Here is a 27,937-nt window from a genome sequence, read left to right on the forward strand (position 1 = left end):
GGCAGGAAAGAAAACAAAACAACAACTAAAGAAAAAAGAAACCCCTGGAGGAAACGAAAGTGTAGTTACCAAAACCGACCAATTAAGGTTAGGATTTAGGAAACTAAACAACCGATTAAATTAAAATTCTGTCTTAACTTAAGCCAATCATTTTATTGAATGTGTTAACTGCTAAGAGATAAAGTGCACTGAAGTATGTACCACAAACTTTACTTATTTTATAAGACCTAAAAATATAGAGTATATAGGCCTACTTCATAGCATAGGCTAGGACTGTGTCCCTTTTAAATTAGGCCTACCCTAGTTTATGTAGAATAGTAAACGCCTTTCTAATTTACTCAAAAACGTATCCATTATAACAGGGTGTTCATAATTAACAGCCGATTTTGGTTCTCAAAATCATCTATTTCGGGTAAGTTAGGGTTACTCCTAACTTCATCAAATAGAAATAGGCCTAACATGGTAGGCCTAGGCCTAAATTTTTCGGTTTGATAACCTTAAAATTTCTTTATAAAGCTATTTTTACTATTTGAAACACTCATTTTGAAAACGCTGCTAGGCCTAATCACATACGGTAATAATTTAAATTATGTTTGTAAACAACAGCAGACATAAACATTGATGATGACTTTGTATAGGCCATAACCTCAAATTATGTGGTCTAATTTTGCAAAGATTAGAAGGTTATTTCCTTATGAAGCTTAGCCTATAATGAAAATAGTTGTTCATCACTCGTAGCAAAAGTGTCGTTTTGGTAGGTACCTACTTAATTAAATTTCTGAAGATTGCGTACCAAAAAGAGCCACGTAGCGAATATTGATAAATTCTTTAAGGCTGTTGTAGGCAGTTGACCCATTTACAACTCAATCTTGAATCCAGGTTGATTAGTGCTAGTTTTGTAATGTTTAGGTTACCTAGGCTACTATCACATTGAGGTTTGTAGCCTAAGATAATGTGTTCCCAATAAATTGGTTGTTTTTTTAATTGATCAAATCCAATTAAACTTGATGGGATTAATATATACCCAGCTTGAGTTCTCAGGTTATAACGATGGGTGCTGTACCGGTAGGGTTAAATATGATATCCAATCCAATTTCTGAAGAAGCTGTATTGCTAAAAATGAGCCCGTCGTTTTAAGCAATTGTAACCTTAACTGATGCACTAGAGTAACTTAAATTTTAAAATGTAGGCTAATTATTGGAGTGTGAAGCAGACATGTTAAACAATGGAGCACGTCATGTTGTCTTTCATATTATCCTGGTTTACTCTAGGCAACTGTCATTTTGAATACTTAATGTCTTATTCATAAATCAACCGATCTTGTTTTAGCAACAATGGAAGAACAGTCACAAAAAAGTTCTGAAGATTTAAACGCAGACGTTAAATCAACGTCGGAAACATTAATGCTAAAACCACCCACACCCCTCTTGAAAGTTGAAAGGGAAGGCAATTGTTACTGGTAAGCTTGCATGCAAATTTTAAAAAATTGTGCTAAGTTATTTGCAAATATAGGACGATGGTATAGGTGTTGTTTCTAATTTGGTAGGCTACTTGTTTAGTTTAGGGCCCCTACCGAATTAAAAAACAAATATATTTATTCCCCATAATATGGCCATAAACATGGTCTGATTTCTTTGTCCCTCTTATACCTTTGAGGAAAATTACTATATCACCTTGAAAATCACTTTTTTTAGACCCAAAATTAAACAAATAGAGCCTAGACCTCATTATTTTATTGGACTACCAAATATTTTTATCTATTTGACTTAATACCCAAACCTTCCCAATTGGGACAAAGTTTACCAACTAGTCTTTTTAGCGAATTTCCCTATTGGGAAGTACCAAATGGTTGCTCTTATTTATTTCTTGCTTCTTATTTTATGCTCCTATGGATATGAACATGTTTAGTAATATTTTATTTAATGTAATTTGACAATGCCTATTCCTATGTACAACTTGGTCAATGGCAATAAACTTTCTTATTCTTATTCTTATTTTACCGTAGGTCTCATGGTAAGACCTAGGCCTGGGGCCGATTTACTTTTTCATTTTGATGTCCCCAGAGGCCAAAAACACCATTCATTCAAATTTGTGTGTCCACCCGGACGATAACTTGAATAATTTTTGTCCCATTTGATCAAATTTGGTTTGAAGGTGTAAGGCGGGATAAACTTGAATGAGTTCGCGTTCGAACCAGCATGATCGGACCATGGGAACGGGGTTTAACGGGGGGTAAAAATGGCTTTTTCTAACTTTTTACTCTTAAAACACAAAATTTGTCAATTTTTCTCCAAACCCTTTTAAAGAGCTTTAAAAAAAAACCAAATAATTTAGTATATCAAAGTGTTTTTGTACGGTGAATGGTTAGGGAGAAAATTCAAAAAATTGTTAATTTAAAATTCCCAGTTATTCTGGAGAATATTGTAAAATGTTGTAATTTGCTAGTTTATGGGTGTATTTTGATTAAACTTGGCAAATTTAATTGATTTTATACTAAGCTATAATTATTTTACTCAAAAACACACTTTTTTAGTTTGCTTGTAGCAGCAAACCTAGGTACTCGTTAAACCTAATGTTATAAAAATAGATTTATTGAAAATCAATTCAGGCAAATGGAAATTTGCTTAGATGGCAGGTTTGCTGCGGCGGGGGTATATTAAACTCTGTTACATAAAGTTCGGTTCTAGCCCATCACTGTTTCTAGATTAATTATCGTTATTACCATTCATATGCCCTCATCTATAAAATGCCTGATATTTGCTGATGGGGACATTTTTGTTGCCTCCAATAAAAAAAATAAGTTAAGACAATAATAGGTTTTTTACATACCTCAGTCAAATAGTCCAAAAAACTTTTGGACTATTTGACTGAGGTATGTAAAAAACCTATTATTGTCTTAACAATATAGTCCAGGGGCCGAAAACATGAATTTTGAAAATAAGTTAAACGTCTTACATTTATTTTAGATAGGCCTACCATACTTACTTATTTTAAAAAAACCTTAACTTTTTTAAATAGACAGAGAGAGAGAGACAGAGGGACCCTCGGAAATTGTTTGAAGTGTTTTGGATGCCTTAATACAGATACCTTGATTCTATATATAGATAAATCTAGACTGCAACGTTAATAAAACATCCTGGTTAAGCTGTAGATTCTTCTTTCCTCTTCTTTCTTTCTTCAGTTCTTGAGGTTTATTTTGATATGGCTAATGCTGATTGTATTTAGTTAAATCAATTACTTATGACCTTTTAGCACTAGGCCCTAACACATAAATTTCTGAGTTAGGTTTTCTTTCTACTTAAGTCTTGAGTCTTTTAAGTCTCTTAAGACAAATGCTCTAACCACTTGACAATCTTAATCCCTTTTTTTAGCCAACTCATATCATTTTAAACTGTTTTTTTTTTGCCATGGTGGTTTTTAAGAGCATATAGGCTAACTTATACTTTTATATTGCTGTACAATACTTTAATATTGTTTGGATTATTTATTTTGCTCTTAAATGTTTCAGCGGCAAGGATAGAAACCTGAATATTATTGAGCTACTTTGTGCCAGTTGCAGCAGATGGTTTCATGAATCGTGCATCGGCTATCAACTCGGAAAGCTCGTACCTTTCATGATGAACTATATTTTCTTCTGCAAAAACTGTTCCCCCACAGGATTAGAAAGTTTTAAGAAAAATCAAGCATGTAAGTAAGCCTACTAGACATGTATAATTCAATTAAAATGTTTTTGTTGATTGGTTAAGAGAATGGTCCCTCATATAATTCAGATTACAACTATTTGAGAAATCAACACAGAGTATAATAAGCCAATAACAGTTTAATCAGGTAAACGTAAGAAACTTTTAGTGTAAAAAAAGGCCAGGTGATATTTCCTGATGAGATGCCAATGTTAGCTTGGCTGATTCTTTCTTTGTTGTCAGACGATTTTTGATCAATTTGAAAACCTTGATTTCATTATGGCAAAGTACTTGATTCAAATGTTGAACTCAAAAGAGACATTTTTTTAATGATTCTGACTTGAAGAATAGGCCTATACCACTATGGATTTCTGACCTCACAGGGGCCCATTATGATAGTGTCACTTTATTTACCACAAATTTGAATAGAAATGAAATTATCAAATACAGCCTAAATATATTGATTACAAAATATGACAAAACGCTTGAATACCTACAAAACTGGTGAGTAAGAACATTTAACATATTCCAAGTTGACTGGTAGTGAATTGAATATTGATTTCTGGCCACAGGGTGGGGGGGGGGGTTCTTGATGTTTTTATACTAATGTGCTTTAAAACTACAAAACCTTTAAAAAAATCACCAGTATGATGAATATGTCCAGGCAAGGCCACACTAAAAAAACAGGCGGTAATGCTCGTCAAGCATGACGTCACGATAGAAGACCGCAATGACGTAATGTTTGATATTTTGTGACAGAGGATATTTATTTATTTATTTTTCAAGGAAAGATTAAAACAAGCAGCTGATCACGAATTGCAAAAATACTACGTCATTGCTGTCTTCTATCATGACGTCATGCTACGCATTACGGCATTACGGCCTGTTTTTTTAGTGTGGCCTTGGTCCAGGCCTATGTAAACCTTTTATATCCTCTTCACTCGCAGTGCTCGCAACTGTTTTTTGTTTCTTATACCTCTGGCTTTTTTAAAAACCTTTTTACAAGGGAACAGTTCAAATCGTGGTCCTGTTACTATGTTTGTATTTAGAATGTAGTGTATAACGTATCTTGAAGACCTATTTTTTTTTTTAGTATTCCCACAAATGTGTGTGACAGCAATTGGTAATCTAACGCAAGCAAGTATAAAAGAAGGATGTCCTCGTACAAAATTTAGCAAAGAAAAAGATATAATACCGTTTATTGAAGCACACTGGGAAGGAATGACGACCACCTCCAGAAGGGTTACACAATCCTGGCATTCGACCGTAAGTGGCAACTTCAACAAATATAACATACAAAATTTTACCTTTATGCTTCTAGGGAGATTGTTTAATTATTGGGCTTCTCGATGACTTATCCAAAATCAATGATTGTCAATTGTAATTTTAATTTATCATTATAGTTAACCTACTATGCAGCATGCAAGGTCCATTTTAATACTCTATAGAACTCAAAAAAATTCTATAAATTATAATTTTTTATTGGATAATATTAAGTGATATTAACTGTGTACTCAATAAATTCATCTTACTAATATTATAAATCTGAAAGTTTGTAAGTTTGTGTGTATGTTTGTGTGTGTGTGTGTGTGTTGCTCAATCACGCATAAACTACTGGACGGATTGGGCTGAAATTTGGCATGATGATAGTTCACATTCCCGATTAACATTAAAGCATATTCTTATCTCAAAAACCCTTTCGGGCTCCGCCCCAGTGGCTCTGTAGTTCCCCATGTTAATCTTATGATTTTTCATATTTAAAAGGAATTAATAAATCTTAACAGCTGTTTCAATTAAGTATCTTACTGATATTATAAATCTGAAAGTTTGTGAGTTTGTGTGTATGTTTGTGTGTGTGTGTGTGTGTGTTGCTCAATCACGCATAAACTACCGGACGGATTGGGCTGAAATTTTCTTACTAATATTATAAATCTGAAAGTTTGTAAGTTTGTGTGTATGTTTGTGTGTGTGTGTGTGTGTTGCTCAATCACGCATAAACTACTGGACGGATTGGGCTGAAATTTGGCATGATGATAGTTCACATTCCCGATTAACATTAAAGCATATTCTTATCTCAAAAACCCTTTCGGGCTCCGCCCCAGTGGCTCTGTAGTTCCCCATGTTAATCTTATGATTTTTCATATTTAAAAGGAATTAATAAATCTTAACAGCTGTTTCAATTAAGTATCTTACTGATATTATAAATCTGAAAGTTTGTGAGTTTGTGTGTATGTTTGTGTGTGTGTGTGTGTGTTGCTCAATCACGCATAAACTACTGGACGGATTGGGCTGAAATTTGGCATGATGATAGTTCACATTCCCGATTAACATTAAAGCATATTCTTATCTCAAAAACCCTTCCGGGCTCCGCCCCAGTGGCTCTGTAGTTCCCCATGTTAATCTTATGATTTTTCATATTTAAAAGGAATTAATGAATCTTAACAGCTGTTTCAATTAAACAAGTTGGTTCTGTGCTATGATGTTCAATAGCATAAAAGTTACAAGGATTACCAACAGGGTGCAGCACTATTCGTAAATCTAGAAACATCCAGTTTAAGCCATACTTGGAGTTTTTCAATAAAATATAAAATCATTTGCAAAACCAATTTTCAGGATTATTTTTAATAGCAGAAAATAAGTATAAAAACTGCGTTTAACTAACAAGATATTATTCTTACAAAGTCTAATAGAAAACTGATGATAAATTACCAATGTTATCAGCTATAGAGGAAGTTGATAACAGTCAATGTAGGCCAGTACTCATAGTCAATACTCTGGTTAATCCAGCTTAAATCCATACATTTATATATTTTTATAGATCTTTAATGATACATTTCTCTGAAATCTTAATTTTTGTGCTACTATTTTCTTAGGTGATTACTTCGCCTAATACAATTTAAATCTTACAGCAGGTAATCTAGATTGAAATTGTGACTGTTAAAAATCAATGAGTTGTGTAACTTTAGATTGTTTTACATACATTTTCCCATTAAAAACCTTACTTTTTTATAGAACTGAATGGTGAAATGTTATTAATTTATTAATTTAATGTTCCACCTACTGGAAAATCAATTTACATAGTTTTTCAACCAAATTACCAAATATTTGATTTATAGATGGTAGTTATGAAAATATAATTCCATGACCCATTTCTTTTTGTTACCAAGATGATTCCTGTATCCCATCATTGATTCTTAATGCCTTTTAAATGATTATAGATGAATGGTTAGTTTGAGTTTAACTAGATATTTAATTGAAAGCCAAAAAGTATTGTAAATGAAATTTGTAAAATTAGCTATAGGATACATAAAAATTTTACTTGAAAATTACTTGCTCAGAAGGGTAGTAAGGCTGGATATATTATTTATGCGTGCTTGGTAATGATATCTTGTGAGCAATTTTGATACTAAAATAGATCCAAGTCGGTGTCTATGATAAGAAGAAGTCTCCATTATGGCTGCTAATCTGAAGTAGATAAAGTTTGATAAGGCATAAAAGGGGCTAGCCGATGTAGAGACTATACTGGTCCTCAAACAATTTTGCACCGTTTATAAAATTGTGACTTGTACGTTTAGCCAAAGCTAACCAAGCAAAAAAAGAAAGTTTTTTCATCATTTTAAATATTAATATATATTAATTACGATAGGTAGAATATTAGAATAGGTAGGCTAAAAAAAGTGTTAGGTATTTATCGTAAAAACAATATTGATTACAGGTTCTACGATGTCTGATGAAAGAGACGAACGTGTTGTTCACATGTGAGGAGACGGAGGAAGGTCCTTTGTACAGTCTGCTCAACACAGAATTGACTCAGATAAAGCCTAACTACGATGCAATGATACGGGGCGGCTCTCTCAAGGTCACTGATATGGGAGTGCAGCAAGGTATCAAGTTAGGATATTTTACTCTTTTAAAAGAACATGATATGTTGTAAATTTTACAACCTTCAGTTTGTCTCGTCGTAATACCATAAGAGTTAAAATCCTGCTTAGCTAATCCATTCCCCCGCTAATTGGAAAATCTGCATTATTGCTACAGGGTTATGGGAGAAAAATATCAACCTCTCTCTCACACAATAAATGTTATTTAATGGAGTTGTAAAGCGCTGAAGAATATTCCTTTCATTGGACCTTTTTAAAGCAAGATTTAAAATGTAAACTAAATTATTAAAGGTGCTGAGAACATTATTTTTAAAAATATCTCTTGGGTAAAAAACATTACAAATACCAATTACCATACAACAATTTTTTCATAAACAGATTTTTTCCAATTTTCATCATAGGAGTAAACAAATATTTTAATATGAAACACTTCTCTACAAGCAAAGTTGTGCACCATTTTGCATTTAACCATTTACAGTTGATCACTATTTTCCTTGTGTCATTTTAATTTTTATAGGTTGTAGAACATAATTTAATTTGCATTTAATAATGATTAACTTAGTCACAAGATGATCTAAAACAACTAGTAATGTTATGTAGACCTACATGTTCCTTAATTAATTGAATGTAAAGAAGAATAAACAGTTTTGTAAATAAACAAAGCACATTTTTTGCAGTTAGCGGACTGGGTGTAGGAAAGGGCCGTGGGGCGAAGCGTAAGGTCCTGGGGGAGGGCACGCAAGGTCCTGGCAAGAAGGGCCGGGGCGGAGACATGGCGGCTCCCAAACTGCCCGCCCACGGCTACCCCATGGAACACCCTTACAACAAAGACGAATACCGCTACATACTGGCCGAACCTGATCCACACGCTCCCTTCAGACAGGTCTGTATGTAAAACGTTTAGTTAGTGTGGTTAAAATAAATAAAATACACTGGGTTGTTAAGAACACTTTTACCTAACATTTTTGAACCCTTGTTGACTGTGTTACAAATGCAGCTCATTACAACAATTTCTGTGTGGTAGCTATAGGTACTGCTAACCCATTCGTAAAATCCAATGACGACAGCAATGCACTTGCATTTGAATGTGGCACTCGTCTCGCCTGGCCTATGGTGGCTGAGTTGACTAAGGCGTTGTACTGATATGTGTAACTTGGCCGGTGGGAGGGCCACTTTACAATAAAGGTATCCAGCTTTGGTGGGAGTTATTGATGGGCATTAGTGAGTTGAATAGAGGTTGTACACCTATTTTGCTTCTTTTACACTACTATAGAGGAAGAGGACACTGATTGTTTTTGCTTTAATTTTAGTTGAACATGGATGTATTGTTTATGTACAGTAGGCCAATAATAAAATAACACTCACAATATTTCATAAAAAAAATAACATGTGCCTAAGTGAGTGTTGCTGCTTCAAAAAACTGATATTTGATTGATATGCTATTGAAATGCATAAGCCGTAAAGACATTAAGCAAAATTACCTAAAGAACTACATTGATAAAGATTTTACCAAACAAATTCAATCGATTAAGGGCCTAAAAAATATATTTCCCATTCAATGGGGTAGTCTTGGTAGAAATGTCGTACAGATCTCCTCATTTCCTCAAATAACATAACCTTAGATATTTTAAGAATTGTTGGTTGAAAAACCACAAATACTCTGATTTATCTAGGGTAAGAAAATGTGGATTGTTCTGCACAATCTATTTGTGTTACAAGAAGAAGCAGAAAATATAATTATTTCTTTTTACATTTAATTGTTGCAAGTTAACTGACTGGATGGCAGGGTGGTTGAAGTGCTCTAAATCCAAAGGTTGTTGGTTTGATTGTTTAAGGATCGATCCTGGACCCAATTGTTATTTGTCTTGGTATTAATTAAAAATAATTTGAATTATTATAGTCCTAGTGGGGAGCGAGTTCCAAATTGCTAAAGATCGTATTAGAAGTCCATCTTCCTAATACCAGACTAGATGTGACTCCATTACTGAACCTTCCAATGTTGGACTAAACCTTAAAAGACAAGGTTTTGACCATTACCTTTTAAAAATGCCAATGTCGTTGCAGGAGTTTGACGAAAGCAGTGACTGGGCAGGCAAGCCAATCCCTGGCTGGCTTTACCGCACTCTCAGCCCCAACTCTGTATTGCTGGCTTTACACGACCGAGCCCCTCAACTCAAGATATCAGAGGACCGGCTGGCTGTGACCGGGGAGAAAGGCTATTGTATGGTACGCGCCACTCATTGTAAGTGTTCGATACTACAACATGCGTCTACTCATTGATACTGGATAAATAACTGATTGATTGATTGATAGTGATATAGATTAGTGATTAGTGTCAAAACCGAATCTCAAATCTTAAAAATTAAACATTTCTGGTTTCGACCATTACAATTATAGATGGACAGAATAATTTCTTAATGCCTCCCTTTTGTTTATGTACTTGGTAGGACTTTGGAGTTAAAAATGTTTGAATAAGTTCATAAAAGAAGAATAGGGGAAGGTTTCATATAACCTGTGTTGTGTGTTTGTAGGTGTCAGTAGAGGTATGTGGTACTGGGAGGCCAGTATAGAGGAGATGCCAGAGGGGGCGGCCACCAGACTCGGCTGGGCTCAGGAGTATGCTAACCTACAAGCACCTCTCGGCTACGACAAGTTTGGCTACTCCTGGAGATCAAGGTACTCTCAGGCTATATTTTTCTAACTCTGATTTCATCCGCATGATAAATTAATTTTATGTACAATATAAGGACCTATTCACAGGGCCACCATGGTGGTCGGTCAAAATGTGCATGAACCACAAGCTCAGCCACCAATGCAGCTGCAGCCTGCAAAGCTTACAGTTTAATCATGGACGTCGAAGAAGCAGGTGCTTTAGCATATATATTTTGAAATTGCGAAAATGTAAGAAAACTCCATTCATTTTTTCAGTTTCAGTAGCATCTTCTTTTCCGATGAAGATATCTACCATTTCCATCCACACCTTCTTCTTCGCATCTCTGTCTGAGTACACGTTGGATGTCATGTCCCTGTCCAATATTGCAGGCCTATTTTGTATTTCCAATATAAAACGCTCCGTATCTACTCTATCCGTACCGGTATTCATGATCTGTAGACCTACGTTTAGCACTCCACTAGTAGACTGAGTACCTAATGCCCGCTGGTAGTGACCGGTGGCGCTGCCAGTCGCTCCAATGTGAACACAGGGTTGCCACCAGCCATGAAAACCTTGAAAAGCTTGAATTATGCATGAATTCTTGTGACCATGAAAAAAGGCATGGATTATGCATGGATTTCTCAAATGGACCATGAATTTTCAAAATCAGGAACAATTATTCAACCAGTACCATTAAATTTTCCAAATAAAAATATTTCATATTAAAAAACAGTTCATAGAAACAAACACGATGAAAATACTGTGTGGAGATGCGTATTTAACATGTTCCACGATCAGAAACAATTGCTTATTTCAAGGTTAGTCACTAACAAGACTACAAGATCGCGCCACTCATCCTGCACTCATCTCCGTTCATACTTGGCTTAAAATACCTACTATGTATGGTTGCCATTTCATTGAACAGTATTAACTGTATTCCAAGTCATTCAAAGATGCTGATGTCAGCTGAGACTTCTCGAGGACTGTATATGGTTCAAAAAATCATTAGTACGCCTAGTATGAAAAAGGGGTATGGGGACTTAAATCACAAAATCAGAAGTTTTAGACTATGCACGGAATATAAACAGGGTGCGCAATAAAAGCAAATGTCCGACTGAAGGCAGATGATTTTTTTAGCTTTTTTGATAAAACCATCATATTTTAGTACGTTGTGGAATAAGATAAACCAGAATGCTCATTTTAGGACAATTACCGGTATGTAAGGGGATAAAACTGGATTAAATAGGACTTTTTTGGCTGGGTGAGTGGGATTTTTGTTTTATTCCGGTGGAAAGACTGAATTAAACCTAGACTTAATATATTTTTACAATTCTTCTCCAATATCTCATATCGAATATAGGTAGCTGGACCAGTTTTGTTAATAAATCACTCTAAAAAAGTTGTATGAAAGGTTATTCAAAAGTATGAAAAAGTTGTATGAAAGGTTATTCAAAAGTAACACACAAAGAAACTGCCTCTTTAACGTCAGTTTTTGAAATCGGCAAAACTCAATTGTGTTGAAATTGTATAAGCGCATTGACCATGAATTTCTTGTAAACTACCAATGAAAACCATGAATTCTGCATGAATTTTTTCATCCCACTATGGTGGCAACCCTGGAACAGTCCGATAAGAAACCATGGTGCGACGTGGTGGCGCCACCAGGCTGGTGTCTTTGGAAATCGCAACCCCGAGCCACCGCATTTCTGGTAGCGCGGCCATACGCGCCACAAACGCTCAGTGTGAAGATGTCCCATTTTAAATCAATGCTAACGTAACGTAGCCACCATCGTGGCCCAGTGTGAAGGGTGCCTAATGGTGTTTTTCAATACTAGTACTTCAATCACTTCAACCACTTGGTATAGGTACATCTGTATATTAATACTAGTGGCTTGTAGGGACATAAGTCCCTGAAAAGTTCAAATGTAAAAAATCATTGTAATTTTTAACAAACTCGGAATTAAATTATCTATGTGTCAGACTAGATATCCCTGTACTCCATATCTTTTTATATTTTTCCCGTCGTCACGGGATCGAGACCTTTAATTTTAGCCCTCTCTCGTCGTTCTACGACTTCTCATTCGCCCACAATTTTGACGCAAAGAATCGCCTTACTTAATTAATATATAGATAGGCAGGCAAGTACGTTTCTTTAAAACTTTTTTCTCTAAGCTTGTGTGAATCGCATGGAAAATCTATGCATTCTGTTAGAAAGATATTTTCCTGCAGATATGCAGAATCCCTTTATAAATTATTAAAATAGGCTAAAAAATAAGCACAAAAAAATTAGGTAACATGGGCATGGGGCTGCTATGCTGGTGACGAAATAACAACAGAAAATAACAACAAATGAAATAAATTACAATCACATGTTCTATTTACAGTGTGGGATGAAAATAGAAAAGTCTGTACATTACATATTTCTGGTTGAGTTTTCGACTACTGGAAGACCTGTAGTATATATTAATGTTAATTGATTTATCGTATAATATTCCAGGAAAGGTACAAGGTTCCACGAGTGCCGAGGTAAACATTACAGTCCGGGCTACGGTGAAGGAGATGTCCTCGGCTTCCTCATCATCATGCCAGACGAGACAGGCAACACGTACATACCTCAGACCTACAAAGACAGGGTAAATTAAATGAAGGTCACTGGCTTTATCCAAGCGAGATCATTTCTAGACCCAAACGTTATTTGTCATTGGGCTATGAATTAATGATGCTATCTAACAAAAAGGTTGACGTTTGATAGTAACAAGACCAGGGTTGGAGCGTTCCCTTTTAAAACGTAAAAAATGACACTGTCTAGAAATACACAAAAAAACCCTGACAACATCAGAATTGAAAAACATATTTTCATTTTGACTTCTCTTAAGATAAACCTTAATTTAAAGTTATAGCCTACACAAAACTAATTCATAGTCAAACACTGAGCTTACAAAGATTATAAACGTTTTTTTTTTAATCTAAATAACTTAAATAAATTATAACTTATACTCTGTTCACAAAATTTATATGATTTAGGGGAAGAAATGTATCCTCTCCACCTGATCCTACCCTTGAAATAATAGCTCAACAGCTGAGTTATGCCAAAACATCAATCAGCTGTGACACATGCAAAAAAAGTAATGTGGGAACGTCTCCTCAAACCGCCTAAATTTTCTGATCGAAGTATAATACATATTAATGTTGATTATTATAATTATGTGTGTAGGAAGCAATAACATAACAAATCTAACATAAAAAAATTAATCTGCATATGAAATCAATTGCGTGGGTCTAAATTAAAGGGCTTATGGGAACAATAACTTAAGTGAACATAGAATTCAGATAAAGTAGGCCTAACTCAATTTATGTAATGGAAAAATGCTCAATTTTTTGTGTGAACATAAAGAAAAAGAATATTGTTTAACAAAATGGGATTCATTAAAATCTTAAAAAATACTTGATCAATTAAAAAATTATGCCATTCAATACTTCAATACTTTCTTATTAAATGGCGACCATACAAAGTAGGTATTTTAAGCCAAGTATGAATAGAGATGAGTGGCGCGATCTTGTAGTCTTGTTAGTGACTAAGGCCGACATTCCTTAGACACAGCTGTTAATTAATAGCCCATACAGCTAATGGCAACTAAGGGACCTACAGTTTATAGTGGAATCCAAACCACATTTTTGCCTTACGAATTGGTCTAATTATAAGGATAGTACTCCGGATAGTCTTAGTACTAAAAATTTGATTTGTTGCTATTATTAACTCGCTTATTCTTTTTTATTTCTTTGTTTTCAATACTACTTTTCTTAAGAACCCAGATTAGGCACATTTAGAATGTGGTGAATGTCCAATTGAAAGATGCCACTAACATCTTTCCTTTCACAAGAAATAAAAGTAAGTTTTATCCTTAACACAAATTATTTAAAGAGAAAATCTGTTATTATTCTTTAAATATATTTTCCCTAACATAAAAATGTTATTTCTTTCTTCTTTCAGCCGTTAGTAAAATTCAAGAGCCACCTGTACTACGAGGAGAAGGACAGAGTAAACGAGTCATTGAAGAACCTACGTCCCCTAAAAGGCAGTAAACTGATCTTCTTTAAGAATGGAGAGTGTATGGGAGAGGCGTTCTTGGACATTTTTGCAGGCGCTTACTTCCCTGCCCTCTCTATACACAAGAGCGCAACCGTCAGCGTTAACTTCGGACCAACCTTCAAGTGTCCTCCCATCACTGACTACGACTACCGGGGCGTAAGTATTTTAGGATTACCCACGTTTTACATTTTTTTATAGACCATGCTGGTATTATTTTGCAATATTCAGTCTTCTAATAAACACGGTTCCAGGTGAGTTCTTAGAAAAATTGTGGTTAAGTGGGTGGAATTTGTAAATTGAAAATGAAGGTGGTTAGAATTACAGAACATGCTTTGTAAAGTCCCTTGGTAGCAAGTAGTTAGACGTAGTCAATCAGACCACTTTTCAAATTGGAATTTTAAAAAAGTGCTTTATAAGTAGATTCTTGATATGATTGCGAGTAGTTGTAGTTATGCTGAGTCAACTAGATCACTTTTCAAATTCCTTTGATTAATGTTTCCTTTTCACCTGCACTGTAAATCTAAGAATATAAATGTCAATATAGAGGCTATTTTATTACAAGTTCAGATCTAAATCAAATATTTCCTTGGGATTCTTTTTATCAAGCAAATGTTGAAATTTACTAATAAAAATTAGGCTATTCATAAATAAATTCAAATAATTATTATTAAATTTTAGGGTTCCATCAAAAGAATTTTTTTTAATTAATGCTAGTTTACTAGAAAAAATACAAGTGTCTTTAAGTGTTTGTTTAACACTTTGACAGTCTTTAAATATTAATGTTGATTCTTTTCCCTCCCTAATATAAAATTTAAAAAAACTGTCTTACTTACAAATTTACCAAAAATGAATTCAACAAAGAACCTTTATAATTTGGTAACACTAATAATTGAATCTATTTTTTTAAGTCAATGCTTTTTAAGTTAGGTTTAAAATTTCAATCCAGATTCGACTATATTACAAAGTGCCGTGATTACTGTTTTTATTATTTGTGTTGGGCTATTGCTTAAATTATATTAACTTTTTATTTGAAAAGTTGCTTGATTTAAATTTAGCGTAGTCTACTCCGCAATGTGATGCAAGGTGAACATTGAGTTGATCTTATCAATAACATTTTCTCAAGTCATCAGCGAACACTTTGTAGAAAAGATGATTCGAATAATATTTGTAAAAAAAAAGAAGTTCTCTAAATGACCTCAGTATTTTGTTCAACAGATGCACGAGAAAGCGGAAGAAGCGATTTGTGAACAGACCATGGCAGATCTACTCTACCTCACTGATAATGAAGGCAAATTACGCTTGGATACGTATTGTGTATAGTATCAGTAGATGAACACGCTCATGTTAGTGCGTGTTCATACACGATAGTGCCTCAGCGACTCGTTCCTATGTACAGTCAAGGCTAGACACTAGGAGAAAGCTTTACCTTGACGGTCAAAGCTTTCTCAGTGTCCTTCATTAGAAGTTTAGTACACTTCGCTTACCTTTCGATGAAATTGTTGTTGGACAGGGTAACAACAAAAGCTGTGAAGGCTTAGGGGTTTAGTTATAGGTGACATTTTAACTTTTAAGGTTGCAGTTTACAGTTTGCATAATTCAAGATCTCTCAGTAATAAAATTAAATGTTTGGTATTTTGTGACTTTATTTTAAAACAACTTTTTTATTTGAAAAAATGCAAATTCTTTTGTTTAAAAAAAGGAAATCATTAGTAAATAGTTAATAGAACCTTATCACCTCATTTATGCCTTTTTGATAACAAATTTTTACTGTGATTTTGAGGAGTATAGAACCATTTATACAAATCTTTCTAACTTAACACATTCGCTGCGGGACACTCACCGGTGAGTGCTCTAGTTCCTTTCTGCCACCCTGAACTCTCACCTGTGAGTGTGGACATTGCCTACATTCCATTCAATTTCTGCACAACAGTACTCCGGGAAGAACAGGTATTTTTATGTCTGCGTTTAGCTAGGAATGGGTGCTTTATTGTGGTGTGGGTTGGTAGTAAATTTCCCTGTAAAATCTCCTGGAAAGCTTAGAAATCAACTTGTTGTCACGTCTTTCTCCCTCCAATTGGCAATACAATGGGACGGGCTAGTTCCAGACAGTGCTGCTATCTGAGAGTGTTTCTGCAAACTACGTCGGCTCTCGTCATATCGCAGAACATCACTGCATGTAATTTGCTACTCGTCGGACAAAAATATTTTTAAGCCAAACTGGTTTGCTCGACGCTGCCCTGCACCGGGGTCACGCCTGACATTGATGGGGCCGCAGCGAACGTGTTAAGTTTTAAACTATAGTGGCTTAGAGAAGTAGAATTCAAATCACTTGCATATGCACTGCAAGGTAAGTGTAGACTGCAACCTTATTTAATTAGTAAAACTGTTTGAAAATACTTTTTCACCACACTATGATGTTTTTAGCTGTTTTACATACGTTGTTAATTGGTGGCTGAAAATTATGTTTTACTGGCCATGACAGCTGTCATCGTCACTTGGGGACCACACAGGTTTTTACATCCCTAGGGCCGCAAAATCAGCTGCCCGCTTACTTTCTTAAAACATGAATTCATATTAAATACACAATCAGTATCCATAGCATTGCAATAGAATTGTTTTATTGTCACTGCTGCCTAGCAAATATTTATTATTATTTTTGCTGATTCCTCAAACTATTTCTTCACATAATCTTAAAGTTGTAGTTGTGTTGACTATCATTGTACATTATCTTTGTGGTGAATTGTGGTAATAGGGTATAGTGTGGTGAAAAATAGCGTTTGTACCACGGACCGAAATGCTTTTGTAGCTCTCGATCGTTTTAAGCTAAAAAAACTATCTCGAGCCGGCAAAACCTCATTTTCAGCCCTAGGGTACGAAATATACTATTCTGTCAAGTTCAACAAACTATTGTTGGCCTATTCCTTCAATACTTCTGCCTCAGCATATTCCTATATGGAAAATTTGCTAAGATTGTAATTTTTATTATTTTTTTTTTACCAATGCAAATGGCACTTTTTTGTGTTTTGTAAAGGAACAATCCAAAACCTGGTCTTGTTACTACCTAACATCGAGTTCTTGTTAATATTGTTAACGGATAGCCAAACCACAAATGCATCTAAGTCTTTTTAAATTTTTTTTCTTTGTAAGGGAACGGTCCAAATGTTCACCATTTGGCCACAACTAAGGGAGGCTCAATATCACCGCAATCCTGGGTGTTCGTGGTTTTGCTATGATCTCAGGAGACGTTCACCACGATCGTGGGAGATGTTCATAATTTTGCCGTGATCATATAGGCGAGGTTCACGATTTCATCATGACTGCAGGTCCCGATTTTTCTATGCCACGACAGGAGACTTTCACGATTTTGTTGCCATCTCTGGAGACATAAAACTTATTTAAATGCTATTTAACAATTTTAAAACCCATCCAGCTATTGTTGAGTTATGAGTCTACTAATTTATAGGATTCTTGGCAGAAGCAGAGATAGGTAAAAATTGTGATTGAAATCCTGTTAAAGAACTTACTGATAAAATAATTTATTCAATGATTATTATTTTATTGATTGGAAAACTTTAAAAAATCATGTTATTTTGCATGTAGTTTTTTCAATATTTCAATATTATTTGTTGTTTTTTTCTTAGCTACTGTTCTGTGCTCCCTACTTTTTTCTCAAGTTATTTTACAAAACCAAAATGTACGTTTTATTTCTTTTGGCTATCAAAATTAATTTGATTATGGTGACAATAGGTGTGTCTTCATCTTACACATGTACACTTGCTATCTACTATACCCTGTTTGCATAAAATAAAAGAGAGAGCAATCAAATTTTGCCGAACAAAAAAACGCATTAAATTACATTGTCTCCTGAAGGACTTGAGCGAGTAATATTTAGCGAAAAATCACTCAAAACGAGAGAAGATTCGTTAATTTGCTTGACCAGGCAGTTAAGTGGCTAGCGGGAGAAGCGGCAGCAAAAATACAACTTGTTTTGCCTAAGCGGCTTAAAACCTGGGACCTGGGACGTCTGCGGGGGAACATTTTGTCTCAAAAACAAAACCGCAAAAATAAAATAAGCTTTGATATATAGGATTGTTCGTCGGACGTTTCCAGCAAAGAAGATTCTGGGATTCCGGCAAAAAGAATTAGTGTCATGGAATAGGTTTATACAGTGTCATACACCATCAATTTTGTGGTCCGTCCAATTGGCTCCGCCCCAGTGGCTCTGGAGTTTCCCCATGTTAATAACCTTTTGACTACTTAAATTTAAATAGAATTAAAGAATCTTAACAGCTGTTTCAACTAAACAATTTCTGTGATTTTCAATAGCATTAAAAAGTTAATAGGATTACCAACAGGGTGCAGCACTGTTATTTTTTTAAATTTATGACAACAGCTAATTTGTACCAAGCAGAAACAAAAAGCTGTGATACATGGAATGGATGGATTTTATGTTTATGTAGTCAGTTAATACTAATAGTAAATTAAAAGTCTATCTACATACAGCAGATCTAGGGAACATAATAATTGTTCTATTTAGCGTTCTCAAGCTGCTTGCCATTATTTTCAAGGAACCAAAATTGTCTCTTCCGCGTCTTGACCCCGTTGCAAGGCATGGGTATAGCGGCTAGTATCATAAATAATACTATTACTGAGAATACCGTATTATTTGAGGACGTTATCTAAACTGAACTGTCTATACAAACTAATGAAATAACAATCCCGCTGGTCGCGTCTTCCTATTAACAGCAATCATCATGTAATAATAATACTTTGGTAATTGATTACTGAGGATACGATTATTTTTTTAACGAATTTTCAACTGTTTGTACAAGCCAGTGAAATATTGCTGATCATTTCTTCCTATCAATGGTGAGCATCACTAAATAATGTAACACCTTGGTAATACGATTATTTTTGTAACTAGCTTTGTGCCCGTTCTACGCACGGGGATCTTATAATAGTCAGTTGAAACCTTCTTATATAAAGAACAGTAGTTGGTTTGCATATTTTCAGATATCCTGGCAAAACTATTAAACCTTCGCAAATACAGTATTTGACAGTTTCAAGCCAAAAAATGCTTTATAGATCTATGAGGCGTCCCTTTCCTTTAGTAGTATAATTGGAAGTTACTTTCCACAATGGTAAAAAGTAGTTAAATTACTACCTCAACCTCACCATTAAACATTCCGGTTGACATTTTCATTATTAAAGGTGCTCTTGTCCTTTCCAAAAAACACTGAGAAATAGGGACATTAATGCACACACAAAAATACAGAATTTAATTAAGGAATTTGGTATGTTTTAACCATAGCAAAGTAAATATAAAATTTGCATTTGAAATCTTTGTAAGTGTAGTGTAGTATTGTAGTGTCATCAAACTTTATCATAGGTAACAATTTATATTTGCTTTCCAAAAATGACCGGAAATGCTGTTGAAATGACGTCTTACTATATGAAATGAACTAATGAAGTACTAAATACAATTTAGAGTGGTAATTTACAACACACAGGCTAAATTTACAACTATTGATACATAAAAGCGTAAACAATTAATTCATGATGGGTTGCTGAACAAATGTTCTACTCTAAATTTGTTATAATTTTCTTAACACAAACTACTAACATTTTGTAATCCAGACAGAAAAAGCAAAACTGATATAGTAAGACATCAATTAAATTGAATACAACTGTAATAAATAAGGTGCAACACCAACGATAACTAATTTGTAAATAGTGATGTGTTGGTACGTAAAAATGATTCTTGTTGATACCACCGGTTTTAAGGAAAAGAACCAGTACCAAAAACCAACGTTTACAGTTAAGAACTATAGTACATCGGACCAATTAAATGCGTTAATCAAGTCCCGAAGTTATTTCTCTCTCGGTTTTGGATTTTCTGACAAAAAGTTATCGAAAATCAAAGTTATTTCCCATTAATTGTATTACAGTTACAGTCCAACCTCGGTATAACGAATCTGAAGGGACCAAACTGAATATTTGTTATATCAAAGATTGCGTTAAAACCAGGTTCGTCATATTGAGGTTAGGTTTGCAGGAATTTGGCTAAGTCGAGGTTCAGAACCAGCGTCTGTCAATTTAGGTTGGGATTTGACCTCATAAAACACAATTAAAGTAGCATAGGCTACAATACTTTACAGTACATTGTTAATATAGTAAAGTAGAACCACAATTATCTGGGGTAATAAAGGGGAGGATCTTTAATATTGTGCAATCATGACATTTCTATTCATTGACATTGGTACAGGCTACAAAATGTAAGTTTAAAATCACAGCTTAATTTAACCCTCCTAAAACCTAGCCAAACACTGTATTGTATAGTCATAAACCACGTAAAGAACCAAACAAAACAGTAGAGAGCTTTGTAAGCTGCTGCTCGTGATAGGCCGGCAGGCTACTTACAGTAGTACTGATTTATCACAACAGAGGAATCTCAATAATAATCAACTATAGCATTGGTGTTGCTAGTGGAAACAAATCGTATTGAAAACAATAAATTATTAGATAAGTCATTATAAAAGTGAATAATCATAGCCAACTTAAAGATAACAAAAACACTCATAAAAGGAATGTTAAGATAATGATGTTGCTATTGTTTCTCTTTGCTTTTGTTTTTATATTCTTTCTTAGGCTTCTCTTTATCCGAAAATTGTACAAGTCACCATTGTTAGGCACTTATCGCCCAATCACAGCTTACTCATTACGTCGTCATCAGTCCTCTCCTCAGTGAATGAAATCAAATCAGTCCTCAGTATGTCACATAGCGTGCAGCGACAGCAGCAGCAGACAAAGATGTGTAAAACGGAGCAGACGAATGTTAGCGCAAGCGATGACGTCACCTTTCCATTTCATTTGATAAAGAAACAGATTTTTCATCACTCCATAACGAAAGTAACTGTTTTCGATAACAGCTGACATCAATAAAAGTAGGCGTTTCTCAAGGTCTAATTGAGGGCGAGGGAAAATCGATCAGCTGATTTTCCCTCGCTCTAAATTTACTTTCCCTCGCTCTCAATTAGTTCTCCATTTATTCACTACGCGCGCTAGTGTTTTGTTACGGTTTAATTTAATGATTTGAATCAGCTGTGTGTATGGTTGAAAGTTGTTTTATTATTTTATTTTGATGTTTAAACAAAATTTATTTAAAAGTATACAGAGGCCACCTTTAGAATATTTTCTCCTATTTTTTGTTTTAAAAATTAATAAAAAATAAACCTATGTTTCCTTTTAAAAGATTCTATTTTATTTTGATGTTCAATCTAATTAATTGAGAAATAAAACAGTTGCAATATTACTGAGGTCTGCTATTCTGTGTTTGTGTATTTTTGCGACGTGATGAAAAGTATCGTTCATAGCTCGTACCGAAAGTTATTATCCGGCACTTGCTCCATTTTCCGTCCTCGGCTTCGCCTCGTACGTGAAAATAACTCACATACTCGGCTTGGCCTCGCACGTGAAATGCCTCACACAAAAACTTGAGTGCGCGTCGGAAAATGCCACTTTCGGTCCTAGTAATGAAATATACTATTCCAAATACAATAATGGGGCCCCACCGAGGGGTTTGTTATATCGAGGGAAAGACGTAGACAATTCGTTAAGTAGAGGTTAAATTCGCTATGTAGAGGTTCTGAAATGATAGATTCGTTATATTGAGGTGTCTTATTTTAGCCGAAAGGTTAGACTGTATTTGTAAACAATTTTTAATGTAAACATATCGGTTACAGTTTGAACAAAACAACCTTATCCAAACATTTTTTTGTTATTTAGTAGATGACGTATTCTCTAAACGATGTTTGGTATATGTAGTAAACATTAGAAGGAAATGTGAAAAAATCACACAATGTTGGGTTTTTGAATGTTTTTAATTTGATTTCCTAAGTAGGTAGGCCATGTATTCTAGGGAAAAGTACCGGTATCAAGGATCGTCGTCGAATAGGTTGTTATGAATAATTGGGTATGCCTATGTACCCAAGATACAGGCTATGGGCCTATTGGCTGTATAGTGGAAAAGCGAGTTTAGCATCATCCGTTTTATTTTTTGTTTTAAAATAACGCCTGTAATACTTTGCAATTGCTCGAATTCGAGCAACATGTACACTAGTAATGTTTATTCTAAAAATTTTACATATAAGAATTGACTTAATATTATATGTAATATATATTATCATTTGTAATCTTTATAGCATAATCTTCACCAAGCCTATTTCCTGTTGAGTAAAATAAACCACTCAATTAGAATGAACTTGGTTTTGTCCAGTTGTCATTTTGGAATGAGAAAAAATAGCAGGCAAAGTAAATTGTTGAGAAATCATCTACTTAGCAAACTAATCCAAGTGAACAAATTCCACTTTGATTGACAACTGTTAGTTAATACAGTAGCTATTTGTGTATTAAGGGCTCAAAGTATGTTGTTGCTGCTCGAGAACATTATAGAGTACAGAGTGTGGAAAAATTTAAAATACACATAATTGCATAAATCCACATGAATCATTGCACCAGTGAATGACCATGATATAACACATATTTCACAATTGTTAATTCATAAATTGTAGTAAATAGCCTCTTTTCATATAGTAAATTACCGTAATTGTTAACCAGCAAGCAATTTATGGATGTAGTGGTCAATGGTCATTCACTTGTGCACTCACCCTTGCCAACTTTCATTCGTTTTCAGATGTTTGTGTGTTTCTTACTGCGTAAACATTATCTTGAGAAATTTTAGTTCTTGGAACCTAAATGATCCTGGGACATTTTATCACCCTTTCAGTTTAAAAGCTCTAATCAATTTCAGCTAATTTTTTTTCAAATCCATTCAAAAAGTTACATATATTAGTTTAGTTTTGAAAGTAATGAAGTAAGGAAGGTTGCAATGAGTTGTGTTCATATGACATAGGCTAATGTTGTAAATCCTGGTGATATTTTACCTTGTCAAATCGTTACTGATACATAGACATGTTAAAGATTATTTTTTTACAATTGTGTGAATATATTGTGTATGCTATGATTATGTGTATAAAATTGCTTTTCAGTCACAAGATCATGTGAATTTTTATAAGATTATGTGTTTGTGAAATCGTATTAAAAGTGTATTAAGTTTGTATATCAATTCAAGTTTCTTTCAATCCCTGGTAACTCATCACATACTAACCTTAATATCTTTAATATATATATATATATATATATTTTAATATATTAAACTAGTCTTTACAACACAAGTAGGAATTTAAGTAATCAACGATTGAATTGGTCACTACCAGTTGATAAGTCTGTGTTTCTTTTTGATTCTAAAAATTGAATTGAAAAGGCTGGTATAACAAAATGATCGTAGGTATATAATTACCCGCTCATAACTAAGTGGTACGCAAAATATTTTTTTCTTGTAGAGTGATACGCCAGGATGAAGGTTGGTAAACACTGCTGTATAGAACTGTCTACCCACTGAAATTACACAATCATGTTACATCAAATTTTATGGAATCTATAACTTAGGAAAGTATGATCCTGGTGTTTTAATCATTTTAGTGTTACTTGAATTTTGGTAAACTTGGTACAGTCCAAATCAAATCAATTTATTGATACAATAATAAACGTTACGTAAAATGCTCATAGCAGTAACTGGCGTCTTGTCCATTACATAAATACTTATAATAAATATGTACTTAGAAAGTTAGAAAAAAACATTAATACATAAAACATACACAATTACAATAACAACACAAATGTACAATAACTTTAGAGATTCCTGTTTCTGGTGTTGTACTTATGTCTTATTTTTTATTAAAAACTGCTCAAAATCTTTGTTATTTTCTTGGACATCATTTAGGTTTTCATTAATAAAAATACTAAGGAAAATTAACTGAGATTTTACATCCGACATTGATTTTCCCTTCGCAAAAGCAGTGGTATCATCTACAAAAAGTTTTAGTCCTTAAGGAATTTTTCTGGTCAAATTATTGATATGAATGATAAACAATAAAGGCCCCAAAATTGAGCCTTGAGGAATCTTGCATTCAATTTTCCAGGGGATTTATTGGGGCCTTTTTTTTGGATTTATCCAGTCTGAATAGTACTTTATCTTTTTGTTTACAATGAAAGTTCTTAGTTTAGAATTTGCCAAATATGGTCTAAACCATTGAAGACTAATGTCCGAGGGTAGATGTTGGTGAATTTTTAGACTGATGTATTTTCCTTGACTTTCGGTTACCACTGAAACCAAAACCTTTCTGCTCTGCTTCAGTGTTTGAATTGAGATACAGTATTTGTTTTAGTCTTGGTTGCATCATCCTCAATATACCATTGTCTTTGATATAAAATTGTGTATATTTGTCCAAATTTCCAGACTTATACCCTCGATGCTTTTTGTTTTCTTTCTGTCTATTCATTTTCTTCTTCCTGTTCATCTTGTAGTTTTCATTACCAGCCGTTCTTTGCAAAACAATATTTACTACATAGTTTGCGCTAATAACTAGAAAAAAATTAAAGATCAATATTTTTTTAGAACAAGTTTGTTTACAGTTGTCAGCGTTACAAGGTCTGAAGTTTGTTTCTGTAACTTTGACATTACATGATCAATGTTTGTAAGGATGTGTACACCACAATCATGTCCATTGTTTTGTTTTAAGTTATCTTGGTTTCTCTTCTTCAATTTTTATATCCTTCTTAAAGATTTTGAAAACTTTGGAGGACACAGCAACTACACACATTATCATATGTTCCGGCGCCCACCACTAGGAGTGTCTTGTAGTTACGGCGCACACCGCTGCAGCGTCTGCTGGTAGCATACGGCTCCTGCGCTCCTTGCCTGCAGCGGTGTGTACCGTAACTACACGGCACTTCTAGTGGTGGGCGCCGGAAGGTTCCTTTTACGGTAGCCTACTATATTTATTTTATTTGTCTATGCTAAAACTGAGGTTTTCAACTTTTCATTTTAGTTTGCTCAATAGGTTAATTGTACTGTATTGCAAAACTTGTTCTATTTTGTTAACCATTTGATTGATGAGAAAATTAAGTTATCATTTTATCAGGCTGGAATCAACTTTTTTTTGTGCTGTTTTATTTTGAATTATTTTGGCTTTTACTATTCTTTTTAGAATACTAATGAATTATTGACAAAAAATCTATTTATTGTTTTTTTTTTTATTTAGAGTCGATTGAAAAGCTAACTAAAGAAAAGAGTTATTGTTTGCAAGTATTACTTCAGCAGTCGCAGACAAAGCTAAGCTTTCTTCACCAACAGCCATCATTTTATTGGTCCCAGAGTCATGTAAGTACAAAACACAACATTTTCTTTTAGTTTTACTGTATCTGTAAGTCAATTAGTGTTATAGCAATCTTGGCTAGCAATTCATGAGTTCAAGATTTTTTTTATACTTTGAACACATTATTGAGTGTATCGCTTAGTAAGACTGGCTCGTATTTCATTCATGTAAGGAGTCAATTTGATGGTCATTAACATTTTTAGAACATATAATATTAATTTTTCACTATTAGTATGACAGTTTCAAGACAGAAAGTAATTAGTGGTTTGGTGTACCAGTATTTGGTTAATTTTTGATCATACACATACCATATTTTTTAGCTATATATGTTATGCAAGGAGTGGCAAAATACAGGGTGGAAAAAAGTCCCGGACCGGTTAAATGTTTCAAAATGTAATATAGATAGTGCTTTAAAACTTGGTGCACAGTTACTGGGGATTAAGATCATTTAAACCACAGCGACCTCTAATACAAGGCCGGGGCGAACGAAAATTGGCAACATCGCATCTGTGTCTTGGCGTGCGGTCGTCTTACCATTACAGTGAATGGAGGAGACGTACTTATTCGCGTTTATATTACCCTTAATCATTAGTAATGACATTGAAATTGCTACTGCATCATACCAGATAAATGTGTTGTGCCTGGGTGCAAGAGTAATTAAGAAAGCTCGATTAAAACTGAAGGATACACGCAGTGTTTTAAGATTCCAAGTGATCCGGCGCGTAAGCAACAGTGGATTCGTGCTATTCCTCGGTCAGATTGGACACCTTCAAACAATACTCGTGTCTGCGTGAAACATTTTCACGAAGATGACCTTAGTTTTGTGGAAAATACAAGAATAAAGACGGTGATTGGTGCCAATATAGACGCAAGAAGCCAGTTTTAGGTGAGAATGTCGTACCTAGACTTTTTCCTAACTAACCTTCGTATCTTGATACACGAAAAACGACAAAGAGAAAGACTCCTGAAGAAAGAAGGAAGACAACAGGATGATGAAATTTGACTAGCAAAAGAAAACAAAATCGGGGACTTTACTTCATTTTGCAACAATTAAGGCTGTATATTAGCACATAATAAATAAATAATAATAATAAATTGACGCGTATAATTAGCGTCATTTTGCACATTATAATGAATGTGGGAAGCCATATGAAGGCCTAGCTTCTGGGATCGTTTCCACAATGGCAAACGTACAGTAGAACCTCTTTAATCCGAACCCCTGTAATCCGAACGTCCACTAATCCGAACCCCTCATTGCTGTACTCTATACACAGTACAGCAGTTCTTTATTGTATACTGTATTTAATTTACAGTACTGTTTATTCACCATGTTTACTACTGTATTAAATAAACACTGTATTTTACTTTATAAAACATTTTTCACTTTTCCCAAAATAATGTTGATCAATTTTAGCCATGTTTTAGCTATTGTTATGTATAAACAACAATATGTTCTGTAATCCGAACTATTCAATAGTCCGAACTACCCCTGGTCCCAATTAGTTCGGATTAAAGAGGTTCTACTGTATTGCTAAATGATTATTCAAAAGAAATAAATAATTCAGTCAGTAGGCCTTCAAACAAGAAAATAAAACTTAAAATTTTGTTGTAGCTATCTAGAATTATGTTTCGTCAAGTAGGTTAAAACAATAATATGAATATTTAAAATTGCAAAATAAATTATTTAAAAAAAACCAAGATATTTTTTATTTTACTCTTTCATTTGTAATTGGAAGTATTACAAGACATTTTCACATCCATTGTAATTTATTACAATACCTACAAGCAAACAAACATTATGTTTGTATTCTAGTACAAAAATCACTATTATATGCCATTTAAATATCTTTTTATTTCTATCTATAGAGCAGTAGAAACAGCATAACTCATTTAAGTTATAGCCTAGCGCTTGTGAAGACGGACCCAGAAGGGCTGTGATTGTGGCGTTGCCAGCTCGAACGTCGCGGCCTTGTATTAGAGGTGGCTGTGTATTTCCTTAACTATTTTCAAAACTGACTGTATATAAATTTTTTACCTGACACCCTTTTTGTATAGGTCTCTACTAATTTTTAAATCTTGAACTATGCAAACATAAGTATAACAGGAGATGCTCACGAAAAAATTAACAAAACTACTTTTGTTGCAAATATATTATTTGTGGGATATTGCAATGAGGATATTGTGGTATCATTTATATTAAGTATGTCAATGATTTATTTATTCCTGGATTCCATATATGATCAACTATTTAACTGAGTGTTTTCAGGGCTTTCAGAGACCTCCACTGAAAAGTGTAATGACAACCCGATCAGAGTTATACTACAAGACACATTGAACAGTTGATACAAGTCAATGTA

At 34.2% G+C, this 27,937-nt stretch overlaps 1 protein-coding gene across 3 annotated transcripts; it reads left to right on the forward strand.

Annotated features, from left to right (window-relative positions):
* The first annotated feature begins 19 nt into the window (after positions 1 to 19).
* On the forward strand, positions 20 to 27,937 carry LOC128989591 (set1/Ash2 histone methyltransferase complex subunit ASH2-like). 3 transcript variants are annotated; one of them, XM_054411522.1, is made up of 13 exons: positions 20 to 87; positions 1,330 to 1,459; positions 3,509 to 3,687; positions 4,774 to 4,946; positions 7,396 to 7,564; positions 8,239 to 8,444; positions 9,626 to 9,803; positions 10,093 to 10,237; positions 12,712 to 12,847; positions 14,206 to 14,460; positions 15,520 to 15,592; positions 25,467 to 25,585; positions 27,847 to 27,937. In XM_054411522.1, the coding sequence occupies exons 2-13, from the start codon at positions 1,335 to 1,337 to the stop codon at positions 27,913 to 27,915; spliced, it is 1,827 nt and encodes a 608-aa protein (XP_054267497.1). In that variant the 5' UTR covers positions 20 to 87; positions 1,330 to 1,334; the 3' UTR covers positions 27,916 to 27,937. The 3 variants fall into 3 exon arrangements, with proteins under 3 accessions (XP_054267497.1, XP_054267488.1, XP_054267505.1); XM_054411513.1 differs by lacking the exon at positions 20 to 87 and adding an exon at positions 96 to 193; XM_054411530.1 differs by lacking the exons at positions 20 to 87; positions 25,467 to 25,585; positions 27,847 to 27,937 and adding an exon at positions 96 to 193 and having other exon boundaries at positions 15,520 to 16,174.

Source organism: Macrosteles quadrilineatus, unplaced genomic scaffold (assembly GCF_028750875.1).
Source record: "Macrosteles quadrilineatus isolate MER2022 unplaced genomic scaffold, UCM_ALF_1.0 Scaffold_1__1_contigs__length_201487025, whole genome shotgun sequence".
Classification (NCBI taxonomy): Eukaryota; Metazoa; Arthropoda; class Insecta; order Hemiptera; family Cicadellidae; genus Macrosteles; species Macrosteles quadrilineatus.

Bases quoted from the DNA above. Each gene is read 5' to 3' on its own strand.
- LOC128989591 (XM_054411522.1), top strand. From the start codon at position 1,335: ATGGAAGAACAGTCACAAAAAAGTTCTGAAGATTTAAACGCAGACGTT. The intron at 1,460-3,508 runs GTAAGCTTGCAT...TAAATGTTTCAG, and splicing joins AGGGAAGGCAATTGTTACTG to CGGCAAGGATAGAAACCTGA. The intron at 14,461-15,519 runs GTAAGTATTTTA...TTTGTTCAACAG, and splicing joins CTGACTACGACTACCGGGGC to ATGCACGAGAAAGCGGAAGA.